The sequence below is a fragment of the Castanea sativa genome, chromosome 1 (assembly GCF_040712315.1).
Source record: "Castanea sativa cultivar Marrone di Chiusa Pesio chromosome 1, ASM4071231v1".
In the NCBI taxonomy this organism is placed as follows: domain Eukaryota; kingdom Viridiplantae; phylum Streptophyta; class Magnoliopsida; order Fagales; family Fagaceae; genus Castanea; species Castanea sativa.
Window position 1 is genome coordinate 13331792 of NC_134013.1, and position 24729 is coordinate 13356520.

Genomic DNA, 24729 nt, shown 5'->3' on the forward strand with positions numbered 1-24729 from the left:
GTGAGTTCTATGAAAGAATTGACAGACTCCGACTTTAGTCCGTTAAACTATCTCATAGCAACAGGTCCCAAGTTAGAAGGAAAGACTTTGCACATCAAGGTTTCGTTCTGAGAATGTACCGTCATCCTCTAATTAAAATGGCTCATGTGTTCGACTGGGACTGTCCTGCCATTATAGATGGTGAAGGTGGGCTGAGTGAACTGTCTTGGGAGCCTTCCCTTCTCGATCCTGCGTGAGAAGGGTGACTTGGAGAGTTGGTGCAACGCTCGGCTCATAGCATCATTCTCCAAGCCCCTGGAGGGAAACCTCTTATGCTTACGACTTGGAAGCTCATTCTTCTAGTAAGAGAAGGTTTCGCTAGGGGGAGTCCTGGACCTTGGACTGTAACTGCTTCCCCGGGACCCCCTAGAGGAAGGATTGGATGGAGATGAAGCCCGCCTTCGTCTGACACGGCGTAGCTTTTTTGTGAGGTGGTCAATCTCCCTCTACATGGCCTTGGCATCATCCTCATGGGTGGCCCTACTTCCACCATGCGAATGGCTTGCATCAGGGTATACTGTATGCACGCTTCCCTCTCGATCCCTCCGACGCTCAAGACGCTCAAAATGATCTTCGCACTGGGATTCCTGAGACTCTGCATGATGCGAACCTAAGCCTGCCATGGTGTTCCAATTCCTTCAACACTAGATTTCCCACATACGGCGTCAATTGTAAGTGCACAATTTGTACCCGGATCCAAACGAGTGATTGGCTCAGGCCCAAAGAGCCTTATACAATGAAATTTGTAGAGTATGGGTTGAAACCTAGGTTAGGGATATTGGAAAGTTAATAAAAAGGCTAGAATGCCGCAATCTATGCAAGTAATAGATGAATATGACAAAAAACTCTCCTCGGACGTAAGCCGAGGACAATTTGTATAGCTTTTCTTTCTCTAAGCAAAAGATTACAATTTTTTGGTTTCTAAAAGAGATCCCCCACCTCTCATCCTCTTATATCCTCTTTCTTTTTCCCTGTTTCATCCACTTGTAACACAGATTTTCCTCCTAGATACTTGTCCCATCCACCTCCTTCTTAAAGTCTTCAAATAATAGCTGGAAGGCTGAATACTACTGTTCAGAGGTCATTTCTCCATTAATGCGGCCAGGGAGGTAGATGCAGGGCCTTTAATGCGGTGGTAGCAGATTTTTCCTCAGATATTTCTCACACGTTCCTGCTTCTAACGGGTGCTTGGATCATGCCTTTACCCAACAGATCTTCCAGAATCCTGTCTCTAAACCCTTTAACAAGTCCTCTGGCCTTTACTGGGCTTGTCCGAGGAGATACTCCTCCTCGGATAACTCCTCGGCCCCTTGTAGCGCTGACTAACCTATAGGCCTCGAAGACTCTGATTGAACGGACTTATACCAACAAACCAGGCCTAAGGCCCAAACGTGAATTTAAGCATTTTTACCCCCCACATTACCGTCACCCAATTAACTTAAAAAGCTGAAGTGCCTGACAGAGTGCACTGCTGGCACATTAAACGCTGGTGTGGCCATTAAAAAAAATTTAATTGGCATTTAAAATATGTCACTTCAGTATTTTAATTTATTTTTAAAAAAACCACATCAAATAAAAATAAAAATAAAAACTTCAAACCGAAAATAGTTAAATTAATTTTTTTTCTTTATTTTTGGGAAGAGCACGAAGATCAGAACATGTGTTCTTCATTTTCTTCCCCAACATGAAACCAACCCATACCCACAAACGCACACGACTCTTCATGTTGATTTGAGAAATTAGAGAGAGAGATAGTAGTGGTGGTGGCCAGTGTTTTCGCGACGGAGCAATGACGCTTCACGACGTCGACCATGTCGATTCCTCTCTGAAATCTTCTCCGCCAAGTCCTTCACTCACACAAATTTTCGATCTTGGGGTAAGCGAATTGGGTTGTTGCTGGTTAAGAGAATCAATTTGTTGCTGGTTTAGAGAATCAGTTTGTTGCTGGGTTGAATTTTCAGATTTGGTTTTGGAATTTTTGGCCTTTGAGATCTGATGATTGATGAGTTTTTTCATTTGTTTTTCTTGTGGGTATTCTAAATCTTTTGGGTTTGCTGGAGATCAATTTAATTGTGGGTTGTTGGTGGTTGTTAATAGAACCCAGATTTTCTAGCATTTTCTTGCCATTTCTTGTCAACCAAACACAAAGACAACAACCACAAACCCAAATATTAGCAAGAATACAAACACAAACTGCGCAATCCATTTTCAGCAAACCCAGAAAACTCAAATCCAAACAAAGCAACCAAACACAAACCCAAATCTAACCCTACCCACCCATCCTATCTTGCCAAAGCTTTCAATCTTCGATCATTGGCTGAAGAAGAATAAAAGGCAATTTCTATTGTTGGGGAAGAAAATGAAGAACACATGTTCTGATCTTCGTGCTCTTCCCAAAAATAAAGAAAAAATAAATTAATTTAAGTATTTTCGGTTTGAAGTTTTTTTTATTATTTTTATTTGATGTGGTTTTAAAAAAAAAAATTAAAATGTTGGAGTGGCATATTTTAAATGCCAATTAAAATTTTTTAATATTATTTTTATGGCTACGTTAGCATTTAATGTGCCCGCAGTGCACTTTGTCAGTCACATTAGCTTTTTAACTTAGTTAAGTGACGGTAATGACTTAAATGTCACGCGTTAATTGGTTTAGGGGCTAAAAGTGGTAAAATGAAAATGTAAGGACCAAAATGAAAAAAAAAAAGTCAAAATATAGAGACTAAAAGTGTATTTAGGCCTAAAATTTTTTAACAAAACAAAATTTATTCTAAATTTTATGGGTGCAACCTGCAATTGCAATTTAGTCAAATTAAAAAAAGATAAACTCAATAGACTACAGTACAGGTTTATATGCTTTTATTAAAGTCCTTCTGTTGAGTTGCAAATGAATCACGCTCCCTTTTTTTGGCTGAATCAAAATTAAGCACGTTAAATAAATAAGCCATGGCACAGCTCGAAAAGCCATTGATAGTTTCTCTTTAAAATAGTCTCCATCCTTTTCCTTATGCCTATAAGCGATCATTGATTCATTTTGCATTGCCACTATTTCTCTTTCCAATATAAACAGCCATAGTACTTTTTAATACTCCAAAAAACTGCTCGTTTTGGTTGAACTTGGTGTGATCATGGAAGATACAGAGAGCAGCAGTAGCAGAGTCTTGGATTTTACACGGACTCAGAGTCAGAGTCAGAGTCAGAGTCAGAGTCGATTCAGCAGAGAGCAGAGGCAGAAGATAGGTGTGTACAATGCAGTCCTTCACCGACTTAAGCACTTGAACGTAGCAGAGACCAATCTTCCTGGTTTTGAAGATGAACTCTGGGCACATTTTCATGGCCTCCCTGTTCGGTAAAACACCAAATCTTTGCGTTTGTGTTTGCTTTCTTTCATTCATTTTTATTATAGTTTTGTAAATCTTTTTTAGAAATGGTAATATAATAAATTAATATCAATTCAAATTCCTGGTATCCGTGTTTGTTAATGGATACTGAGTGAACCATTATCTTTGTTCCCTCAACAAACAGGGCATTAGAGAAAGCCAGAGGAGCATTTTCTTTTCAAAAAAATTTTTTGGACTTAATTTGAATAGTGTAACATTATAGTTGCTTATGATCGTTTATGAATCTAATTTGGTAGTGTTAGCCTTATAGGTATGCTGTGGATATGAATGCCGAGAGGGCACAAGATGTTCTTATGCACAAAAGATTACTGAACATGGCACGCAACCCTTCTATTGGACATGCATTTGAAGTCCGTCATGTGCAGGTATCTTATAAGAGAAAACTTTTTTTTTTTTTTCTCTTTTGTTTAATTCAATAGTTGGGGAGGGGGCTTTGAAAGTTTTTGTTCGAAACAGGTGCCAGTTGAGGGACAAGACTCTTGGCATACAAGAAACTTTCTTTCTTGCATCATATTGGATGAGTGTTTTTTTTTTTTTTTTTGGGTTTCTCTTTTCTTGTTATATATTTGGTTACTTCCATTCATAAAAGATACCTCTATTTTACGATTTCATCACTACCATGAAATTTGACTACTTGATTTGACTAAGAATTAGGGATATTTCTGCAAATGGTTTGCTTTTGTGCCAGTTTCTAAAGGCGATTGACATATTGACGGAACAAAAAACTGAAGGAAATTTCATGACTTGCCCTTTTCTGACTTTTTAGTTACTCCTCCCCCGTCCAAATGCATCTTGATAATGTGCAGGTTCATTCTACTTCGGGTGGAAATTGTAGTTCTTCTTGGCATTCAAACTTTCAAAGAGAAGTGGATGCTCAATGTTCTGATTATCCCAGCAAACATAGGTATGGTTAAAAGGACCTCCTTCTATTTCATTTTTGAGAATTTGTGAGTTGTTAGTACCCCATTCTCTCTCTCTTACTTTTTCAGTGTTCATCCACCACCTGCGCTTGTTTCATCACCTGATGTTGAAGTACTTACTCTTGAAGTCAACCAATTACATGTTCAAGACAGGCATGACAATGTGAATGATAATCGTCTTTATTCCCGGTAATAACTCTGAAAGGTTCTCCTGATATATTGTTAGCTTTTTCTATAATTGTCCTTAACATAAAATTTTGTGGCCAATTAGTGTATTATTCTTCATGTATCTAGTCTTTCAAGTTACTGTTGCAGATTTTTATATTCAATACTGACATGGATGCTTAACAGATACAAGTTGAAATCCAGAAATGGATACATTAGGTTTGGCTGGATTTTATAGATATTTGATATACTATAGTAGATAATTCAAGAAGCTGAATAATTTCAGGTTTGTGCAATACATTTAAAGTCTCTTCTTGAAAGTAAATGAGAAGAGTTGGGAAAATTTCCAATCATACCACTGAATTTCCAGGATCCTGAGAGTAAAGTTTTTGGAGGAACAAGTCTTACTAGTATGTAAGTTTTCTCCTACCAGAAGAAGTTGAGATCGGTGGAGTTTGTGACTTTGCTTTGAACATTTCTTAGAAGTATCCTGTTATTTATACTTCTGTTTTTGTAAGTTTATATGTGTTGTATAATTTTCCCCCCATCTATATTCAACTTAATGTTTCTTTCTAGAATGCGATGTTCAAAGGAATTTTCACTAGAAATAAATGTTTTCACTGATTGCTGGACACTTTTGGAGTTTCTCAGAGACTTAACATTGCAATATTTTGCAAATTTTGTAGGGCAGTGCATGAAATTACAATTTCAACATGCCACAAGCCCAAAATTTTAAGTCAGGTAGCTGACCACTCTCTCCCTTTCTCTCATAGGAAGCATGTGGAATTTTCTACGGTCTAAACCATTTCTTGGAATCATCTGCGTTGTATACTTGTACACCTCTCAAAGCCTACTGTTTTCAGCATCAAAGACATATCCAGGATTTTTTTAAGTCTTATTTTAGCCTCCTTTGTTTAGATGTAATCTGCATAATATGTCGTGCATGAACATTCTTGAAATTTCTGAAGCATCTAATTTGACATTTAAATTTTTGGACAAGGTAATAAATATATTGCAAAAGTGAGAAATATATTTGATGTTATTAGTGAACACTATTGTTTTGAAGGTTGCAATTCTGCCATCTTATTCAGCAATGAAACATTTGATCCTCAGCCCTACTGAACCTGATTTGAGTCACTTGCCAATGATGTCCAGAACACTTAACCTCGCCCACTCTCCCACAAAACACACGCACACACACACACAAAAAGATCTGCTAGAACTGTGTGGTATCTAAGCTTTCATCTCTCCGACCTTTAACCTTTAAGGGTGGGCATCTAGAAGGCTTGCTACTATTGAGAAATGCTTTACCTGCTGTATAGTATCAAAATTAAACCTACCCAAAAGAAGACACCTGATTGTTCATTCATCGTGGGTGATTCGACATGGTTGAAATTAATGATTGATGAATAAAAAGGCTAGCTGCTTCTTGAGGAGAAAAAGAAGAAATGAGATTCACACTTGTCACTGCTGTTGACCCTGTGTTCCTTTCACATTGTGCTTAATTTGTTGTTTCTCCAACTATATAGCCTATACTGTTTCTTTTTCTCACATTGATCTTGACACTCTTCTTTGACCATGCTCATTTATGGACATTTTTGTTATGTTCTCAATGGTGTGCGGCAGAAGGCCTGGTTGGTTTATTGCCATTTCATATTACATTTTTTATAGTTCTTTTCTTTTTATCAATCATGTTCTTGTTTAATAATCCTGCATTTTTCTTTAGTCTCCTGCTAGCATTCTGTAGGATCTACCACTAAGATTTATTGTCTTATTGTGCTGCACTCCTAGATTTACTGAATTTCAGTCTCTATATGCTGCACTAGTCAGGATTTTACTTTAAAACCTTATGAACTTTTGATGTCAACTAAATACATATATAATAATAATTCTGAGTCTATATAAGTCCAAGCAGTTATTTATAAGTAACAGAACTTCTCTATTACTTACCCTTGTTCCAACACATCATTATTTACCACCAAAGCAAGTACTTTGTAATTTATATGCCTGAAGATAGATTGCAATAGATCATGCTTCTGTAAGATGTGATGGTGGATAGCATAGGTGATTTATACTTGTATATTGAACTTCCAAAAGTTACTCGGTAAGACATTCTGTCAGTGACAATATTATCTAAGTTAACCTTAAGGGTAGCACAATCAGTTTATGAAGCGGAGGTCACTAGCTTGAATCTCCCTTTCCCCTTTCCCTTGGGGCCTAAAATCACCTATTAAAAAGAAACACTATCCTGTTTGAGCTATTTTTTTAGTTACTATTTATACTTTTTATGGTACATTTTCAGTTGAGTTCCTTACTGGCTGAGATTGGACTGAACATTCAAGAAGCACATGCTTTTTCCACTATAGATGGCTACTCTTTGGATGTTTTCATTGTTAATGGTTTTGCACTCGAGGTACTTTTTTCTCTCATTTTCTTGATTTTTTATGCAATTCATCAATTGATTACTAGTACTTGCGAAGACTACTCGTTTTTTTTTTTCATGGAATTAATACAAATACTCATTGCTTAGTTGCTTATTAGTGACTTCCAATTGATTAAAGCTAAATATTAGTCATAATGGAGTGTGATTATGAGCTCTCAAATTACAGTCTTGTGTTTATCTAAAATGTATTCAAGAACTGTACGCATGTTCTGTAATTATTTTTCTCATTTTTAATTCCATGTGAGCTGCTTGACTAATGTGCGTGTTTGATATTTTTTAGGAGACCGAACAGCTTAGAAATAAGCTGTTAAAGAAAATACCAAGAATTGAGGTATCCCCTCTACAAACTACTTGTTGGAACAATTTATATTATTGACTAGATTTTCAGATTTATGTTTAAAGATGGGTGTCCACAACCCCCCCCCCCCCTCTCCGGGCCCCAAAAAAAAGTGTCATTTTTTAAGGCATTAGAATTGAATTTACTTATTGTCTGATTCAGTTTTACTAATACTGGTTGACAAAAAATTATGGAGTAACATTGTATCTTTAGGCAAGTGCTGGCTTCTTTTGTCTCCTTGTTGAAGTGTTCATGCTTAATGTGCAGTTCACCTCTATATACATTATGGCAGTATAATTTAGTAGGACAGTAGTAATATACTTAAAAGAAAAAGTGGAATTTGTAGGGAACTCATCATTATGTGTTGCATCAGAGTAGCTGTCATATTCCTTAATTATCCAAGTACCAATCCTTTTTTACCTTTCTTTTTAGGTCTTACATTTTATAAGATGATCGTGAGGTCCCTATGATAAAACCTGGAAGAATTGACTAGTTCAAAATCTAAATTTGAATTTTTTTGAGTTACTAAAAGTTGCTATTCATTTCAGGGGTTACCAACTGCCGAAATTGCAAGTTGATGACTGGCTTGTGTTCTCTAATATGGGTGCATGTACAACAGCTGCCGGGACTAACTTCAATGGGTTTAACACATCAGCCATCCCAACTTATCTTGCCTATTTGAATCCAAAGTTTTAATTTCCTGAAAGTCCCTTGATTAGAAATGGTTGTTAATGCTACTCCTAAAATGGTTATCCATTGATAAGGAGATGTATACTTCTAAAATGGCTTGATATATATAGTTGCATAAAAAATAAGGAGTTTTTCATGAGAATGTAAATTGTCTAATGATCATGATTAATGCATCCATATTCATGAGGAATGAATCTATGAACATGGTTGTTAAAATTAGTAACCTACTTAAAATTAGAATCTATGAATAATGTTTGGAATTATGAAATCAATATCATATACTCTATATAATAGCAGAAGCCTTTCCCTGCAATTAAGGAGGTGCTGCCATGTAGGAAAAATGCCCATCTAAAATTCAGCCACGTTGACACTTAAAAAGCGATAAATTGATAAATTATACCGTTTCACATAAAAACACTGTTTTGATAGTTTCTCTGCATATAAATAAAAAATAACCAGTCAAAATACAAGACTTGCAATGCTCTCAAAAGAACTTGCAATAGAGAAAAAAAAAGAAAAAAAAGAAAAAAAAGAAAAACTCGCAATACCCATCCGATTCCTTGCCAGACGTAGACCGCCAGAACTGCAAGCACATAAAGAAAGAAAAATCTACCACCATCAGAGAGGCAGGTCGTGTACCCATAACCGGTAAAGTTATTGTTATTGTTTTTTTCCTTTTCGTTTTCAAATCTGGGAATTGAATATAAATTAGGTTTTAATTTCTTGGTTGGATTGTTTAGATTTAGACTTTTTAATAATTTACCCATACGCTACACATAACCTATCCCCTCGCTCATCCGTCTTTCTTCTCGTTGCCACTCTCTAATACGCAAACCCAAATTGTGAAATAGAGTTCGTAAGAGGGATAATTGGTAAAGTTTTTTTTTCATTGTTAAAATTTATGGATTAATTGTTATTTAGATTTGGTTATTTTGGTCGGATTGAAATCGATTTAGGTGTTTGGATTAAATTTGATTTTGATTAAGGAATTTGGGTAAGGATGCTTTAGTTTGGGGTATTCGAGTTAAATTAGGGATTGAGTTTTTATTTTTATTTTTTTGTCTTTTCTTTTCTTAAGTCTATGTTGGAAATTTTGGTTTTGTATCTCATACAAAACACATAGCGGAAGCAACAAAAATGGATTTATTTTATTCATGATTGATAACATGCACTGTGTAAATTTCAGAATTTAAGAACAAGATAGCGTACCTTAGTATGGTGAAATTCAAAAAAAAATATTAGAAGTACTTGGGAACACTTTTAATCTTTACTTCAATTATACTTTACACCTAAGAAGTGTGATCTCTCAATCAGTTTCCAAGGGAGAATAATTAAGTGGCTTCACTCACACATACACACCATTTCACAATGATGTCTCTCTTTTTCTTATTCTCTTTTTCTAATAAAGAATTCTGTATGTTTCCTCCTTTATAACTAACTTATTATCTAATTGGGCTAACCTATTGGGCCTTTCCAATCGGGCTTTAATGTGTGACTTGGAGTGAGACCAAAAGGGACCAATAAGACACTAGCTCCAATAGGTCTTAAACTTTTCTGTCAATTCTTAATAAGTCCAAAGTTACCATTAATCATATTTAATACCACTATCTAAATATAATTGCACTCTAGGCCTTATTAATATATTATATCCCAAGACTTTATTATACATGCAACCCCTTCATAAAATATTCGTAGTAATACAAAGTCATGAATATAGACTGTCACTTTGAAAATTACTACATCTTAATCCTTGAGTACCTGATTTAATCATTTTAAGTTATTCATCATATATTTATGAAATCCAATTTCATAAATTTATACTTTAGTAACTCTTTACTAAAGTAGTTAGGTCTAACACTCTGAATAACCAAACCCATTAAACTTATCTTAAGTAAATATTTTATATCTCCGTGAAGAGATTATGAATTTCATCTTGAGAATATATGTTTCATCAACACTAAATGTGGCTGCCCAACATACTGAGGTTTTCATCATGACTTTAGATCTCATTTCTGATATATCAAAGCAACTTACACTTTATGATCAGGTCCATTATTCTCTTAGGATTAAGAGTTCATGCAAATAAAAGTCGTGATATTTATTATTCATTTGACAGTCGTTAGGAGAATAATAAATCTCACAGCGTTCTAGTTTAATATGTCTTAACTCTTAAAACATATCAACATATCAACATACCAACTAGAAGTCTTCACTTCCATGATCAAGACAAATCATCTTAGTTGATATGTTATAGTCTTCGCAGATGAAATGCTCAATTTCATCACTGACTACGAACTGAGTTTGCAAAGAACTTGTAACTTATATCTTCTGTAACTAAATCACATATTATGCATCTCATGGATTATATGATAATGTCCGAATATTCATGTTACTATTATTTTAGATAATAATAAGAATATAAATTTTATTAAATACAACATAATGTCATACATAATATCATACATAGCATCATACAATAGGATTTAAGGGCATTAATCCTAACAGTCTAGATGTGGGAATTGGAGTGTGTTTTTTTAGGTGGGAGTATTTCTTTTTAATCTAAATGTGGGAGTGTAGAATTGTGGCAGTGTGGGAGTGCTTTAAATTTTTTTTTTTTTTTTGATAAAGTTAAAATACCGTTTGAAGAAAAGGAATTGCTTGGTTTTAAACCTTTTTAATATTAATAAAACACAAACAAAACAATATGAACAAACAAAATAAACTGAGAGAGAACAGAGGTTCCATATTCAATGAGATGCAAAGAGAAATACCACTAGACTACTACCACTGTCAAACAATTGAAACTGAAAAGTCAAGAAGGATGCCCAAATTTTCCTTTGTTGGATTTATATTTTGGGTTAGAATTTGTCAATTGATGTATTTGCGTTAGAATTGTTTTTGTTTTGCATATTTTACTCAAATTTGATTTTTCTTTTTTGGGAGCATTGAAATTAATGTGTGTCTGATGTTTGCTTCATCTTTATTGCCACAATGTATTATGGCACAATTCTAAGCCAAAAGAAGAGTTAAATAGACCTATTCTAATAGATGGGTTCTTGCTCTGCCCCCATCTACTCTCTGCGGCATCTGCTATTTGTGTTCGTGCTCTGCCCCATCTCCTTTCTACAACATTTGCAGAAGCTTAGCATCATCTCACCATTTCGAATTAGCATATTTAATCTTCAATATATATATGTTTTAATTTAAAACCCAATGCTTATACTACTCAAATTACCATCTATCATCTTCAATGTATCTATATTAATTTTTTTTCCTTGCTTAATTGTCTATGGTTCTTCTTTGATCCTTTTAAAAAGTAGATGGGTTGATTCTTTTTTTTTGGATGCTTTGGTTTGGCTTTTGCTTTGGCTTTTGCTTTTGGTAACATTAGGGATTTTTCCTTTGATTTATTGTGGCTAAAAGTCAAATTACACCTTGGATTGTTTAACCTTTATGTATAAGGTGAAAACAAACTTTCCAGTTCAAGTTTGTGCCAAAAAGTGTTACTGTTTGAATAACTAATAGTCGAAACATTTGACTTTTTGTTGACCACTCTTTAGTGTGCCACGTGGCTGCACAAATTACTGCCACAATTACAATTTAAAAGACCGAAAAGTTGTCTTTTAGTTATGAACATTTTGCTTCATTTTTAATAGAAAACAACAAATACATTAGGGACACAAAAGTTTGAGGGGATTTATGGAGCCTGCATGCAGAAACTTGACCACCCAAAAAACCTCAAACCCACACTCATATGGGTCATGATCTATGCTTTATTCGACTACCACCAAAAAATTGCTTTCTCTGTTTTCTGTCAATCGCAAGCCACAAAACTTGCATAAGTTTGCATGCTCTCAATTTGGCTTTCGATATTGATTGTTGTCCTTAGCAGGCTATACAGCAAGACTTCCTTTGCATCTCTCACGCCCACATGAACCATATTGTGAGTTTCCTTTTTGTGTTTTTCTTACTTTGTCTTTGTTTTTATTGCTCTTGGTATTTGAAATTTTCATTATACTTCATTGTATGTGTGTGTGAGATAATTTAGAGTGGTTAGATGGTAAATACTTAGTAACTGTTTATATCATTCATGTTTTCTTTTACTGGGTTTGAGATATACCAATGTGATGATTTGGAGTGTTTTATGGAACTTTGTGGAGCTTAATTATTTTTTTGGTACTGGGTTTTGAATGAATTTGGAATTGAAAGTTGAAGAATTATTTGTTGTTTAAAGTTGTTGATAATGTTGAGAATCGTTAGTAAGCTGCACAGTCCTCGCGTGCTCGCAACAACACCTGCACAACACTAAGAAAAAAAAAAAAAACCTCAAGAGAGTACCGGTGTGGTACCAGCCAAATACCCTCTGAAAATCAAGTTAGAGAGATTGTCACAACTCTAGAGTGCCAGAACTAGGATAAATTATGCGTACCTGGTTTCTGAAGGGTTTGGCCTTTTTATAGTGGTGGGGGAACCGACCTTGGTTCCTTGGAGGAGAGGAATATTTCCTTGCGGAGAAGATCTTCATAAATGTGCGTATTTTGTAGAATCCTTTCCATGTAAAGAGGATTCTGTTGCTTAGGATCAATCGTGGAGCATAAGTTATTTCCTATTTAAGATTCCTTGAGGACCAAATTAGCCATGTGGGTGCCACGTGGCTTTAGCCACCGTCCACCTTAGGGTCCGTCTATCTTCCCATCCATCCATCAAGACTAGTCTGTACATCATCGCATTACCCATTTTCTTCATCAGTCACCCTGGTACAACCATCCAAAGTCTTTTTGTAAAATCTAACCATCTATCTTAATTTCATCCCCTTCAGCTGCCCCCTCACTCTATGGGTCCGTCTCTATGTTTTATAGACAAACCCATAAAGTGACGGTTCACCACAGATTTTTAGGAGACGCGTCTTGATTGGACAGGCTAGATTGGTGCATTTAATGAAGTAGGGGCACGTGGCACATTCCTATTAGTTAATTGCTTGTACCAATGAATCCCTTCGCCTTTCATGCCGTTCCCTATATATATATATTTATATATATATATATGTAAGAAACAAACTGACAACAAACTGACAATGGGAGTGTAAGAAGATCATAGAAACTTATTAATGGCATCTATTAATATGACACTATGGAAAATAACGTGAAACTATGGAATAGAACACAGAATGAGATACAACAAACTGAGAGATATTATTAGATTCAACAAGCTTTTTACAGGACTGGAAGGATCATGACACGATTATTAAATGAGTCGGGTTAGGGTTGAGTCATTTAGTCGAATACCCCTATCTCGACACGACATGAATCCGACACACTAACCCGAATTGACACCCCTAATTATTGAGTACTCTTAGAGTATCATAAATATGTACTCTCCCCTCTCACATAATTATGAGTCTCACTAATTAAATTTATGGTGGGACCTACAATTCATTTGAGAAAGGGAGAGTACGCATTTTTGGTACTCCTAGAGTATTCAATAGTTTTCCATAATTTATGGCAAAATATAGAAGGGATATTCAAATAGACAATTGTATGGATACCCAAAGAAGCCAAAAAGACAACATGCAAATCAATTGGATAGTGAAATAAAAATGGTAAGCATCACCATACCGTAATAACAAAGCATTGAAGAAACAAAAAAAAAAAAAACAAAAAAAAAAAGATTTCATAATGAAGCTTTTTATTATATCACATAATAAAAATCAATAATATAGAATCAATTAATATGTTTTTATCAACTTTTATTATAAATATTACTCCAAAGTTGTTTTAATTATTACTCATTACTTGAACAAAATAATTATAATAGATATATGTGTGAAATTTATAATTAATACTTTTTATGATGAACTCATTACTAAGTTTTATAATAAATATGCTATATAATATATATATATATATATAATATTTTTCAAAAATAAATTTACGTAAAAAATTACAACATTATCCATACATCGTAAAAACACTGGATATAATAATGACAAAGTTTTGTTTCACTATATTTTGTACCCTGCATCATTACATCTATACTAACAAGAGTCAAGAGAGATATAATATACTTTTTCCGCTTTCAAAGATTCCAAAAAATTTTTTTAAGCCACGTGGGTCTTACTCAATTAATAAGTGTAAGATGTACTTTATTTCCGAACACTACATTGGCACGTAATTCCCTTATTGGTATATCTCAGGCATTGAAAGAATAGATTGTATGAACAATATTGTTGAAAATTTTGTATGCCAAAATTTATTCATAATTAAATGGGGAAAAAAAATTCGGCAATCATTCTAGCGTTGAAAGTTAGTTATGAACAATATTGTTGGAGGATCGTGCTCATATAATAATTAATGACATTAGGTCATTTACTAAGAGAACTTCATAGTGATTAAAAATTTAGAATCCTTAAATGTTTTTTTTTAAAAGTTATTTTGGATATAAATTTCACCAATTAGTTGAAAATGGATTAGGCTATCCTCTATCAAGATTGATAGGACACCGTGCTATGATTTTTTTTTTTTTTTGAGATAGTTTTAATTTAATGGCGTTCACTCCTGATGATAGCTCTTTATCATTAGGAGCCACAATAAGTCACATGGATATAATTTAACTAAGTTATGATGTTCCATAGGCACAATAAGTCACATGGGTATAATTTATAAGATTCATTATTTTTTGCATAAAGTATATAATAACTCACAAGTGTAGGTCAATTAATAATTAGTCATATATTTTGTTATGGCATAAAAACCTAAGAATAAATCCCACTAATAGAAAAACAGATTTATGGAAAGAAAATACTATACCAAACTACGAATGTGTTTGGATAAGTTTATTCAATAAAAGGTCGATTAGTTTACTTTTAATTGCTTATTTTATTTAAGGCAAAAATACTATTTTGTGTTGGGAAATTTAGACCCTGATTGATAAAATTAATGAGTTTTAAACCTAAGTTGTTAATTAGACTTATTATGAATAAACATTGTTAAAACAAACAAACATCAATATCATGTCAATATCATGCACAATGGAATAGTAAAGAAGACAAGATATGATGATCTAGGAAAACCAATGAAACAAACTAGTTCCACAGTAAAAAACCTGGGGGGAAACCTTCCCGAAAAGCAATTCACTATAGTAAAGAGAAGTTTCAGATCTAGTACAAAATTTTTGTCCCTAGACTTTACAATCCCCTTAGATGAACTTACAGCTGAAACCTTCTACCGCTTCAAAACCTCTGAACTCTTCAATATATGAACGCCACCCTTTTGCACAGATCTCAATACATGACTAACTCCAGCAACTTGAAGATGTTGTTGGCTGCAAAATTATTCACTTCATCAACAATGAAGATCAAGAAGCACTTGGTTATAAAACCCTAGGGCGCAAAGACGCGGTAACTTCTTTCAGAGAGAATAAGACACCGGGTTACTCAACGCATGTATTCTCCATATATAACGGCATTTAAAAGCCTTATATATGTCTAGGGTTGTGAGAAAAAACACCCTATATATACATGTCAGCATGAGCCAAAAATCAGAGTTGGAAATTCTGATTTTATAGATCTCGACGGATTCAGCTTTTGTCGAGCTTCGTTCTTAAATCTCGATAAATACTGTTTCTGTCTAGGTATCTGCCGAGCTTTAATGAACAACTTTTCTTCCCTTGTTTCTTGGTCCAATCGTCATAGCTTTAATACTTGACTTGAATACTTGTTTCTTGAAGTATTAAACTCATCCTAGATCTACCCAATTACAAGTAAAGTGCATTGTGTCAAAGGTTTAGCCAATTACCTAAAATATGTCCTTAACATTTTGGTCCTTACATTTTGAAGTCACAATCAATTAGGATCCTACATTGTGGTAGCAATCAATTTGGTCTCTGATATTTTTAACTTGCACTCAATTTAGCTTCTGCCGTTAGTTCACTAACGGAAAATACCTATGTGACAAACGGTGTATACGGTTGGCATACTTAAAGCTTAGGTGGCAACTTAAATAATAATATAAAATGACACATCAGCACATGAGCAAAAATAATAATTTATCAATTTAAAGAAATTCTAAAAAATATTAAAATAACAAACATGAATTCAGATCTGTTGTTGAACATGGACCCAGTTAGAACCCAAAAAAATAAAACCCAAATCAAATCCACAAATCTCGATCTCTTTAATTCAAGTTGGAAGCTGAAGTCTAAAAGAAGAAAAAGGCGAAGAAAGAATTGACGAAGATGAAGAACAAGGGTGATCTTACAACTTCTCAAAACCTCCGACTCCAAACTCTTCAGCTAAAATCTATTTCTACCCACTCATTCTCTCTCCTTGTATTGAAAATTCGAAACTGTTACTCTCTCCCACAAACTAAAACATAAAAAAAAAAAATGTTAAATCCAAGCTCTTCAAACACAAGGTCTTTTTTATATTTTGCTAATAATAATGCGAAAACAGGGGGATTCAATAAAAAAAATTTGAATATTTGTTTGTAGGTTTTTAAGTGAATGCAATTTGAATGGTTCAGATCCATTAGTTCATGTGTTTGATAATTTAAAACCAATGTTTTAAATTTTAATAGCAACGTGTTGGGCTTTTTTGATTTACTTTAAAAGGAGTGAATTGTATTAAATGTGGCTGGTTGGTAGTGCAGAATGATATATGCAAGAACCCAGCATTTAGGCCACAGTTCCATGCAGTTCGGACCAAATTAACCCACAAACTTTCATCTTATCTTCATCTTCGTCTACTCCTTCTTCACCTTCTTCTTAGGCTTCCGTTTCCAACATGGATTGAAGAGCTGAGATTCGTGGATTTAATTTTTCTGGGCTTTGGGTTCATGTTCAAGAGCAAATCTAAATTCATGTTTTTTTTTTTTTTTATAATAATTTCTTTAAATGGATAAATTATTTTGATTACTCATATACTGATGTGTCATTTTATATTATTATTTAAGTTGCCACCTAAGCTTTAAGTATGCCAACCGTACACACCGTTTGTCACGTAGGCATTTTTCATTAGTGAATTAACGGCAGAGACTAAATTAAGTAAAAGTTGAAAATATTAGAGACCAAATTGATTACTATCAAAATGTAGGGATCAAATTGACTGTGACTTCAAGATGTAAAGACCAAAATGGCTCTTTCGCCTTTACTTAAAAGATGAATAAGTAACAGCACTACAATTACTCTTTTTATATATTTTTTTTAATTTTATAACAGCAGTACAGTTACTTACATCTAAAAAAAAAAAAGATGCTTAACAATACGATATATAAAAGCGGGAAGTGAAAATAATAAACTAACACTTTATATATATGTATATGTGTGTGTGTGTGTGTGTGTGTGTGTGTGTGTGAGAGAGAGAGAGAGAGAGAGAGAGAGAGTTCGTGTGAATGTTATCTTCTGTTGGGAGACCACAATTTGACTCCCTAAAATCACTCTAGAAACAGGCTCGCGTGGTGTGATGTCGAATGTTATAAAAGATTTGAGTGTGTCTTCCTTGACACCAATTGATTTTGAGTTGAAATGACAGCTCACGGTCCAATATCTTCTACAACATTTTATGAGATTCTGTCACATGAAACCATGAGCCAAAAAATAAACCTTGTGTATATTTGGTAAAAAAATAAATAAACCTAAATGTGTGTGTGTCAATAAAGTTATATATGTATGAATAAATTTTTTTACAAAATTAAGTATAGATTTTTATTCATATAAATGGACAAAGTAGATAGATTTATAACACTCTAGATCTCAATTATATTATCGAAAATTACGATTATTCGGGTAGGATACTGAACAAAAAAAAAATCTTAACTTCTAACATTCAGATAACGTTACTCAATTATTGACCTCATTTCAAACCAACCCACTTTCCATTTTTTTGCTCTACCAAATTGCTAGTTGTGAATCTTGTGATGGTAGTGCTTCAACTCTATAATATATTCTCCTAACCCTCTCTACTCTTATATAGTATAGGGAATATAGACCCTTCAAGTTCATGCTCTATTCCATCAAGTCCAAATCATAACTCGTTCTTTTTCTCTTTCATTTATCATATTTCAACGCATTCTTAGCCATGCCATCCATCTCTAAGAGCCTCCAGGCTATATTGGGTGCACCAGGAATAAACGGAAAGAGAGTTACAGTCTTATCCAAAGATGGGTTGACTGATTTCATGCGGTCCATCATTTGTAGCGAACAAGAGACCAAAGAAACCTTTTACGTACTTGATTTAGGTGCAGTCACTACTCTCATGGATAGGTGGACTTGAGCCCTCCCAAAGGTTCAACCATACTATGCCGTCAAGTGCAACCCGAACCTGAATTTCCTTGGTGCCATGGCTGCTCTTGGTACAAATTTTGATTGCGTAAGTCAAGCCGAGATTGAGTCTATTTTGTCACTAGGAGTTTCTCCAGATCGGATCATATTTGCGAACCCTTGTAAAGCTGGGTCTCACATCAAATACGCAGCGAGTGTTGGCGTAAACTTGACAACTTTTGATTCAATTGATGAAATTAAGAAGATGCAAAAATGGCACCCAAAATGTGATTTAATAATTCAAATTAAAGCTCTAGATGATAGTGGTGCATGCTGCCCATTGGGTTCCAAGCTAGGAAGCACAGGTGTGGCGTTTGGGCCGCCACACCCGTGTCCGACGCGGCGCAACGCGGGGACGCGCAGGCAACACCGCTGCCTGTGCATCCGTGCCGCGTCCTCCTTTAAAAAAATATTTTTTTCAACGCGATACGTGCTAATTCGCGCCGACACGGCACCGATTCACGCCGACGAGCGCGAAATCGGGCCGATTCGGCCGAAATCAGTCCGTATCGGGCACAACCACCGATACCAGCGCAAATCGGCCGATGCAGCCAAAATTCAAAAAAAAAAAAACAGAAGGTGCAAAACGCACCATTTAACTTGGCCCAAAAAAAAAAAAAAGCGCCATTGGACTGAAAATAAGAAGAAATTACTAAGGTGAAGATATGTGCGAAGGAGATGAAGAAAATTTGAAACTTGAAAATGAAGCATTGCCGCCATCGGACTGCAAAAATCAGAATCATGTGAAGCAAAGGGAAACAACAGTGTGTTTGTTCATGGGCTTTGTTGCTTGTCATGGGCTTTGGCTTTGTTGCTTATTGCTTGTTCATGGGCTTTGCTTTTGTTGGTTGTTCATGGACATTTTGCTTTTAACGTGCCACAGTAAAAATATTTTAATAGTAAAAAATACTACTAACAGGCCATAGTTTTCTCCACCACCACCAAAAAAAAAAAAAAAACCATAGTAATTTTTAAGAATATTTTAATAATAAAAATATATAGAAAATATAAATAAAAATATTTTTAATAATTTTTTAATCGCCGTACCCGCAACCTATTTTTTCAAAAATTGCCGAGTCCCGCACCCGCACCCGAATCCAAAAACGCACCCGTGCTTCATAGGTTCCAAGTTTGGTGCGCTACCTGAGGAAGTGGAGACTCTCCTCCGAGCCGCTCAAACTGCGTAGCTCACAGTGGGTGGAATCTCTTTTCATATAGGAAGTGCATCCACAGATTCACGTGCCTACCAAGTACTAACAGCTCCACATGAAAGCTAGGGTGATCATAGGACCACCCTGACTTGCAAAAAAAAGGCATATGTATACTTGCTTAAAAATTATTATATGTTAAATTAACTTATTGTGACCACCTTAATAAAATTGTTGAACACCCTAACTTGAGAATTATAAAAGGTTGAATTCAATAAAAATAAAAATAATGCTATATTCATAATATTTTCACAAGTTTACAACAAATCTAATGTGGTAAACTGTTACTAATTTTAATTTGGGCCCAATAATGATATTACTTTTTTACTCACTAATAATAGCTTTTTACATATGATTTATTATAAAAATATTATGGACGTAGCATCACTCCAAAGTTAATTCTGCCCCCCTCCAAAAAATCCTTAATCCCTTTTATAAAATTATAAAGAAAAGGTTTAAATAATAATAATAAATACTAGCCCAAATAACAACAAACATAAACCAAACAAAAACAAAACAAGACCAAACAACATCAAGTGATCAAATTATTCAACAAAAAACATATTATAATACAAAAAGATAAAAATCGTTAAATATTCAAATTTGTAGCTCGTTCAACCTATTCAATCAAAATAATTTCTAATTTCATTTTTCCCAAAAAAATAGTACCGAGAAAAATATTGTAGTTGTCAGTTTTTCTTGATGGTGACAACAATTGTATTCTTTTTGGCTTTGCAATTGCAATAATTTTACTCTCCTTAATGACTTGACTCACAGTTGTAGCAAATATTCAATTTATTGTTTTATTAAATTTTGTATAATTTAAATTTTTTAGTAATCACTATAAAAAAAATTCTTAGAGCCGCTTTTGCTACCAACAAGCCATTGCAGCAGCTAAAACTGCTTTCAAGATGGCTACTAAGCTCGGCATGCCTCAGATGAGTGTGCTAAACATTGGGGGTGGCTTCATGGCTAACTCTCAATTTGATGAAACAGCTACAGTCGTGAAAGCCGCTATACAATCATATTTTGGCAATTATTCGGGATTGACAGTCATAGCTGAACCAGGCAGATTCTTTGCCGAGTCAGTTTTCACACTAGCCTCGAACATTATCGGTAAGCGTATAAGGAATGAGCTTAGAGAGTATTGGATCAGCGACGGGATTTATGGGTCCTTGAATTGCATAATTCTAGACAATGCAATCGTCAAGTGCATGCCTCTAGCGCTCACGTCCAACCTCGAAAACCCCACACGCAAAGGATCTAAGACGTACAATTCAACGGTTTTTGGGCCTACATGTGATGCACTTGACATTGTTTTTAGGGGTTACCAACTGCCGAAACTGCAAGTACTGGCTTGTGTTCTCTACTATGGGTGCATATACGACAGCTGCTGGGACTAACTTCAATGGGTTTAACACATCAGCCATCCCAAAGTTTGAATCCAAAGTTTTAATTTCCTGAAAGTCCCTTGATTAGAAATGGTTTTTTATACTCCTAAAATGGTTATCCACGGATAAGGAGAAATATACTTCTAAAATGGCTTCATATATATAGTTGCCTAAAAAATAAGGAGTTCTTCACGAGGATGTAAATTGTCTAATGATCATGATTAATGCATCCATATTCATGAGGAATGAATCTATGAACATGGTTGTTAAAATTAGGATCCTACTTAAAATTAGAATCTATGAATAATGTTTAGAATTATGAAATGATCAATAATGCCAAAGTTTTGCTTCACTATATTTTTTACCCTGCATCATTACATCTCTACTAACAAAAGAGATATAATATACTTTTTCCGCTTTCAAAGATTCCAATTTTCTTTTTTTCTTTTTTTTAAGCCATGTGGGTCTTACTCAATTAACTAGTGTAAGATAAACTTTATTTTTCCGAACACTACATTGGCACGTAATTCCCTTATTGGTATATCTCAAGCATTGAAAAAATAGATTGTATGAACAATATTGTTGAAAATTTTGAATACCTAAATTTATTCATAATTAAATGGGGAAAAAATGTGGCAATGATTCTAGTGTTGAAAGTTAGTTATGAACAATATTGTTGGAGGATCGTGCTCGTATAATAATTAATGAAATTAAGTCATTTACTACGAGAACTTCATAGTGATTAGAAATTTAGAATCCTTAAATTTTTTTTTTTTAATTTTAAATCTTTAAGTTATTTTGGATATAAATATCACCAATTTAGTTGAAAATGGATTAGGCTCTGCTCTATCAAGATTGATAGGACATTGTCCTATGATTGTTTTTTTTTTATAGATAGTTTTAATTTAATGGCGTTCATTCCTGATGATAGCTCTTTATCATCAAATCAAGACACTACTCGATTTTTGGTGTAGGCAGAAAATAAACCCCAAATTTCTTATTCAACCGTAAAAAACTTTACCAATTGAGCTAACTAGAATCACTCTTTGATTGTTTATTCTAATTAATATCAATTATCAAAATCACTAATCAATTCAACTTCTCCAAGCCTTATATTATAGATTTAAAAAACATAAATATGAGTGTGGAGAAACTTTTAGAAGCCAGCAGGGGCCATTGTGCCTCTCCCTCCGGCCTTGACTACATGTGCCCATTTTCATCAAGGTTCGACAAATATATCTACCAAAGTAGTATTTTTTATGAGGCTAAAATAATGCATTCAACAAGGTCAAAGAAACAACTCAATAGGGCTAAAATGCAATATTTAGCCAAACAAATATTTTGTATGAATTGAAGTGAAAGGAAATTATCCTATTTAGCGGTAGGCAAGGGTGTGCACCAAATCCATCAATCTAGTGAAACTAATCCAACTCAATCCAACCTGACGCCTCGGGTTGGTTTTCATTAAGGGTGGCAAAATCTTACACGACCTGAAAATCTGACATGATTAACCTATTTATAAACAAGTCATAGGTTGAGGCTAAATAGATTCAGGTCATATTCGGGCTGACACGGCTAACCCGTTTAATAAATGGGTTGTGTTTGCGTTCAGCATGCGAACCCGTCTAACTCATTTATCTTATGAAGTTATTAGTTATTTTGATATTATTACTTAGTTTATGGTTGTTTTTATATGTTTATTACTATTGTAAAGTTGTAATTTACAACTATTATGTGTTGGCTTTAATTCCGAGCCAAATTTGATTGTAATTTTGTTCAATCTTTTGTACCCTCTGTATTTTGTAGGATTTATTTGTAAGGGTTGTGTGTGAGAGAGAGTGTGTGAAGACTCAAGGCATCTATTGATGACAAAAGGAGTTTTTGCGGGTAGCTCGCAACTAGCCATCCCGCAAAGTGATGCATGTGCCCAGTATATGACTGGAATGCGAAGAGTCAGGACAGGATGGAGACAGCTGGTTTTCGCGAGTGTCTTGTAGGTAAGGTCTTCCCGCGAGTGTCTCGCAGGTAAGGCCTTCCCGTGAGATACCTGCGAAATAGTCCGTTTTGATATTTTTTCATATCTGCTCCACTACATCCTCATACACACTATATATACCATCATTACCCACAAATTGAGTAGAGAGCTTTTTAGAGAGAAAACCTTAGCCTCAAACCCTTGAGAGTGTGAGATTGTCATACTCACAATTCTCTACACCATCCATTGTGGTTTTCCTCTACTCCTACCTCTCCATTTCACAATTCTTGAGATGTTGATAGCCCAAACACTTACCACACTCATACTGAGTGTCCAGTGAGGTTTTGGTATTGGTGGGAAGCATTGGAAGAAGCCAAGCTTTGGCGGATGCAATAGGGCGCATTACGGGATTCGGAAAACTGGACAAGACACGGTTCCGAGAAGCCTTGTTGGAGTAGAAGCTTGGAGGGCATAGGTGCACTAGGTAGACTAGGCTTGGAGAGTCTCTTGCTATTCGTGTATCCCAACTTATTGTCTAGTGGATCGATTTAGCCCTTGGAGGGCGGTAGAGAGGTTTTTCGCTAAGTTCTTCGATTTCCTCTTCAATAACACATTGGCGTGTTATCTTGTATATACATCTCTCTTTCCTACTCTTTTAGCTGTCTTTTTACTATTGTGATTTGTTGAATATGGCTTAGAATATTTGTATTGTTTGTTCGCTAGTATTTACTTTATTCCGTACTTAGTTTAAGTTAGAGTTAAATCAACCGAGCCGTAATTTTTTTTTTTTTTATTTGGGGTCTAAACAACTCTTGTGTTTTTAACAAAAATTCGAGTTTTTAATTGGTATCAGAGCAGGTGCACTTGTTGTGGTTTCATTACCTAAGTGCGATCCTAGACCCCTTGCCTTACTATGGATAGTGTTATAGCTAAGGCCAACATGAAGCGTAGTTCATGTGTTTGTGATAATGACTCTATGAGCATCTATAAAGATTGTCCTAGCAATGAGCTTTTAGAGTTATTCAAATCTAAGAAACATGCTAGAATTTTTGTGCACATGCTAAAATCCTTAAAACAAAGGAATCATGATATTCATAATAGCTTGTGTGAGTCAAATTCCTTAATTGCTGAATATAAGAGAAGGAATAGACATTTGTGTGATAAACTTGATGGTTTGAAAAGCAATCTTTACTCATCTATGAATGAAGTAAAAGAAGAGGAGTGTATCTTTAAGGGTCAAGAGTGTTTATCTCATGCTTGTCTTTACGTTCATACCGCATTGAAAGTGTTTAATTCGTGTTTGTGGTATCTTGACAGTGGATGTTCAAGGCACATGACCAGAGATAAAACACTGTTCAAAACTCTTAAGGAGAAGGAAGATGGCTTTGTGACTTTTGGAGATGGTAGCCATTCACAAGTTCTTGGAAAGGGAACCGTTGATATTCTAGGACTTCCCTTATTAACTGATGTTCTTTACATCAAAGGATTAAAAGTGAACTTGTTGAGTATAACCCAAATATGCGATGAAGACTTCATAGTTCAATTATCAAAGAAGGGGTGTCTAATTCTCAATGAAGAAGGTGTTCAAGTCTTGAAGGGACTTAGAACCACAGACAATTGCTATGGTGTTGTTCCCTAGCCAAACATATCATGTCGGAATGCTCGAGTAAATCTTTTGGAGTTGTGGCATCAATAGTTTGGGCATGCAAATTACAAGCAAGTAGCGAAGATCTCAAAGCTCAAAGCGGTGATTAGTTTTCCAAAGTTTGGAAAGATTGAGAACAATGTTTGTGGTCCATGTCAATCGGGAAAACAAACAAAATCAACCCATCCCAAAGTTAATGTATTG

At 34.8% G+C, this 24729-nt stretch overlaps 1 protein-coding gene and 1 pseudogene across 3 annotated transcripts in view; both read left to right on the top strand.

Moving 5' to 3' along the window:
- Positions 1–3105: 3105 nt before the first annotated feature.
- LOC142619798 (serine/threonine-protein kinase STY46-like) overlaps positions 3106–24729 on the top strand; it is a 72631-nt gene continuing 51007 nt past the window's right edge. For all 3 annotated transcript variants that reach the window (XM_075793095.1, XM_075793088.1, XM_075793110.1), the window contains exons 1-3: positions 3106–3385; positions 3688–3802; positions 4244–4341. In XM_075793095.1, coding sequence (XP_075649210.1) covers positions 3165–3385; positions 3688–3802; positions 4244–4341 — 434 coding nt within the window. In that variant the 5' untranslated portion in view covers positions 3106–3164. The remainder of the gene's footprint in view (positions 3386–3687; positions 3803–4243; positions 4342–24729) is intronic.
- LOC142616127 (ornithine decarboxylase-like) lies at positions 18065–20978 on the top strand (annotated as a pseudogene).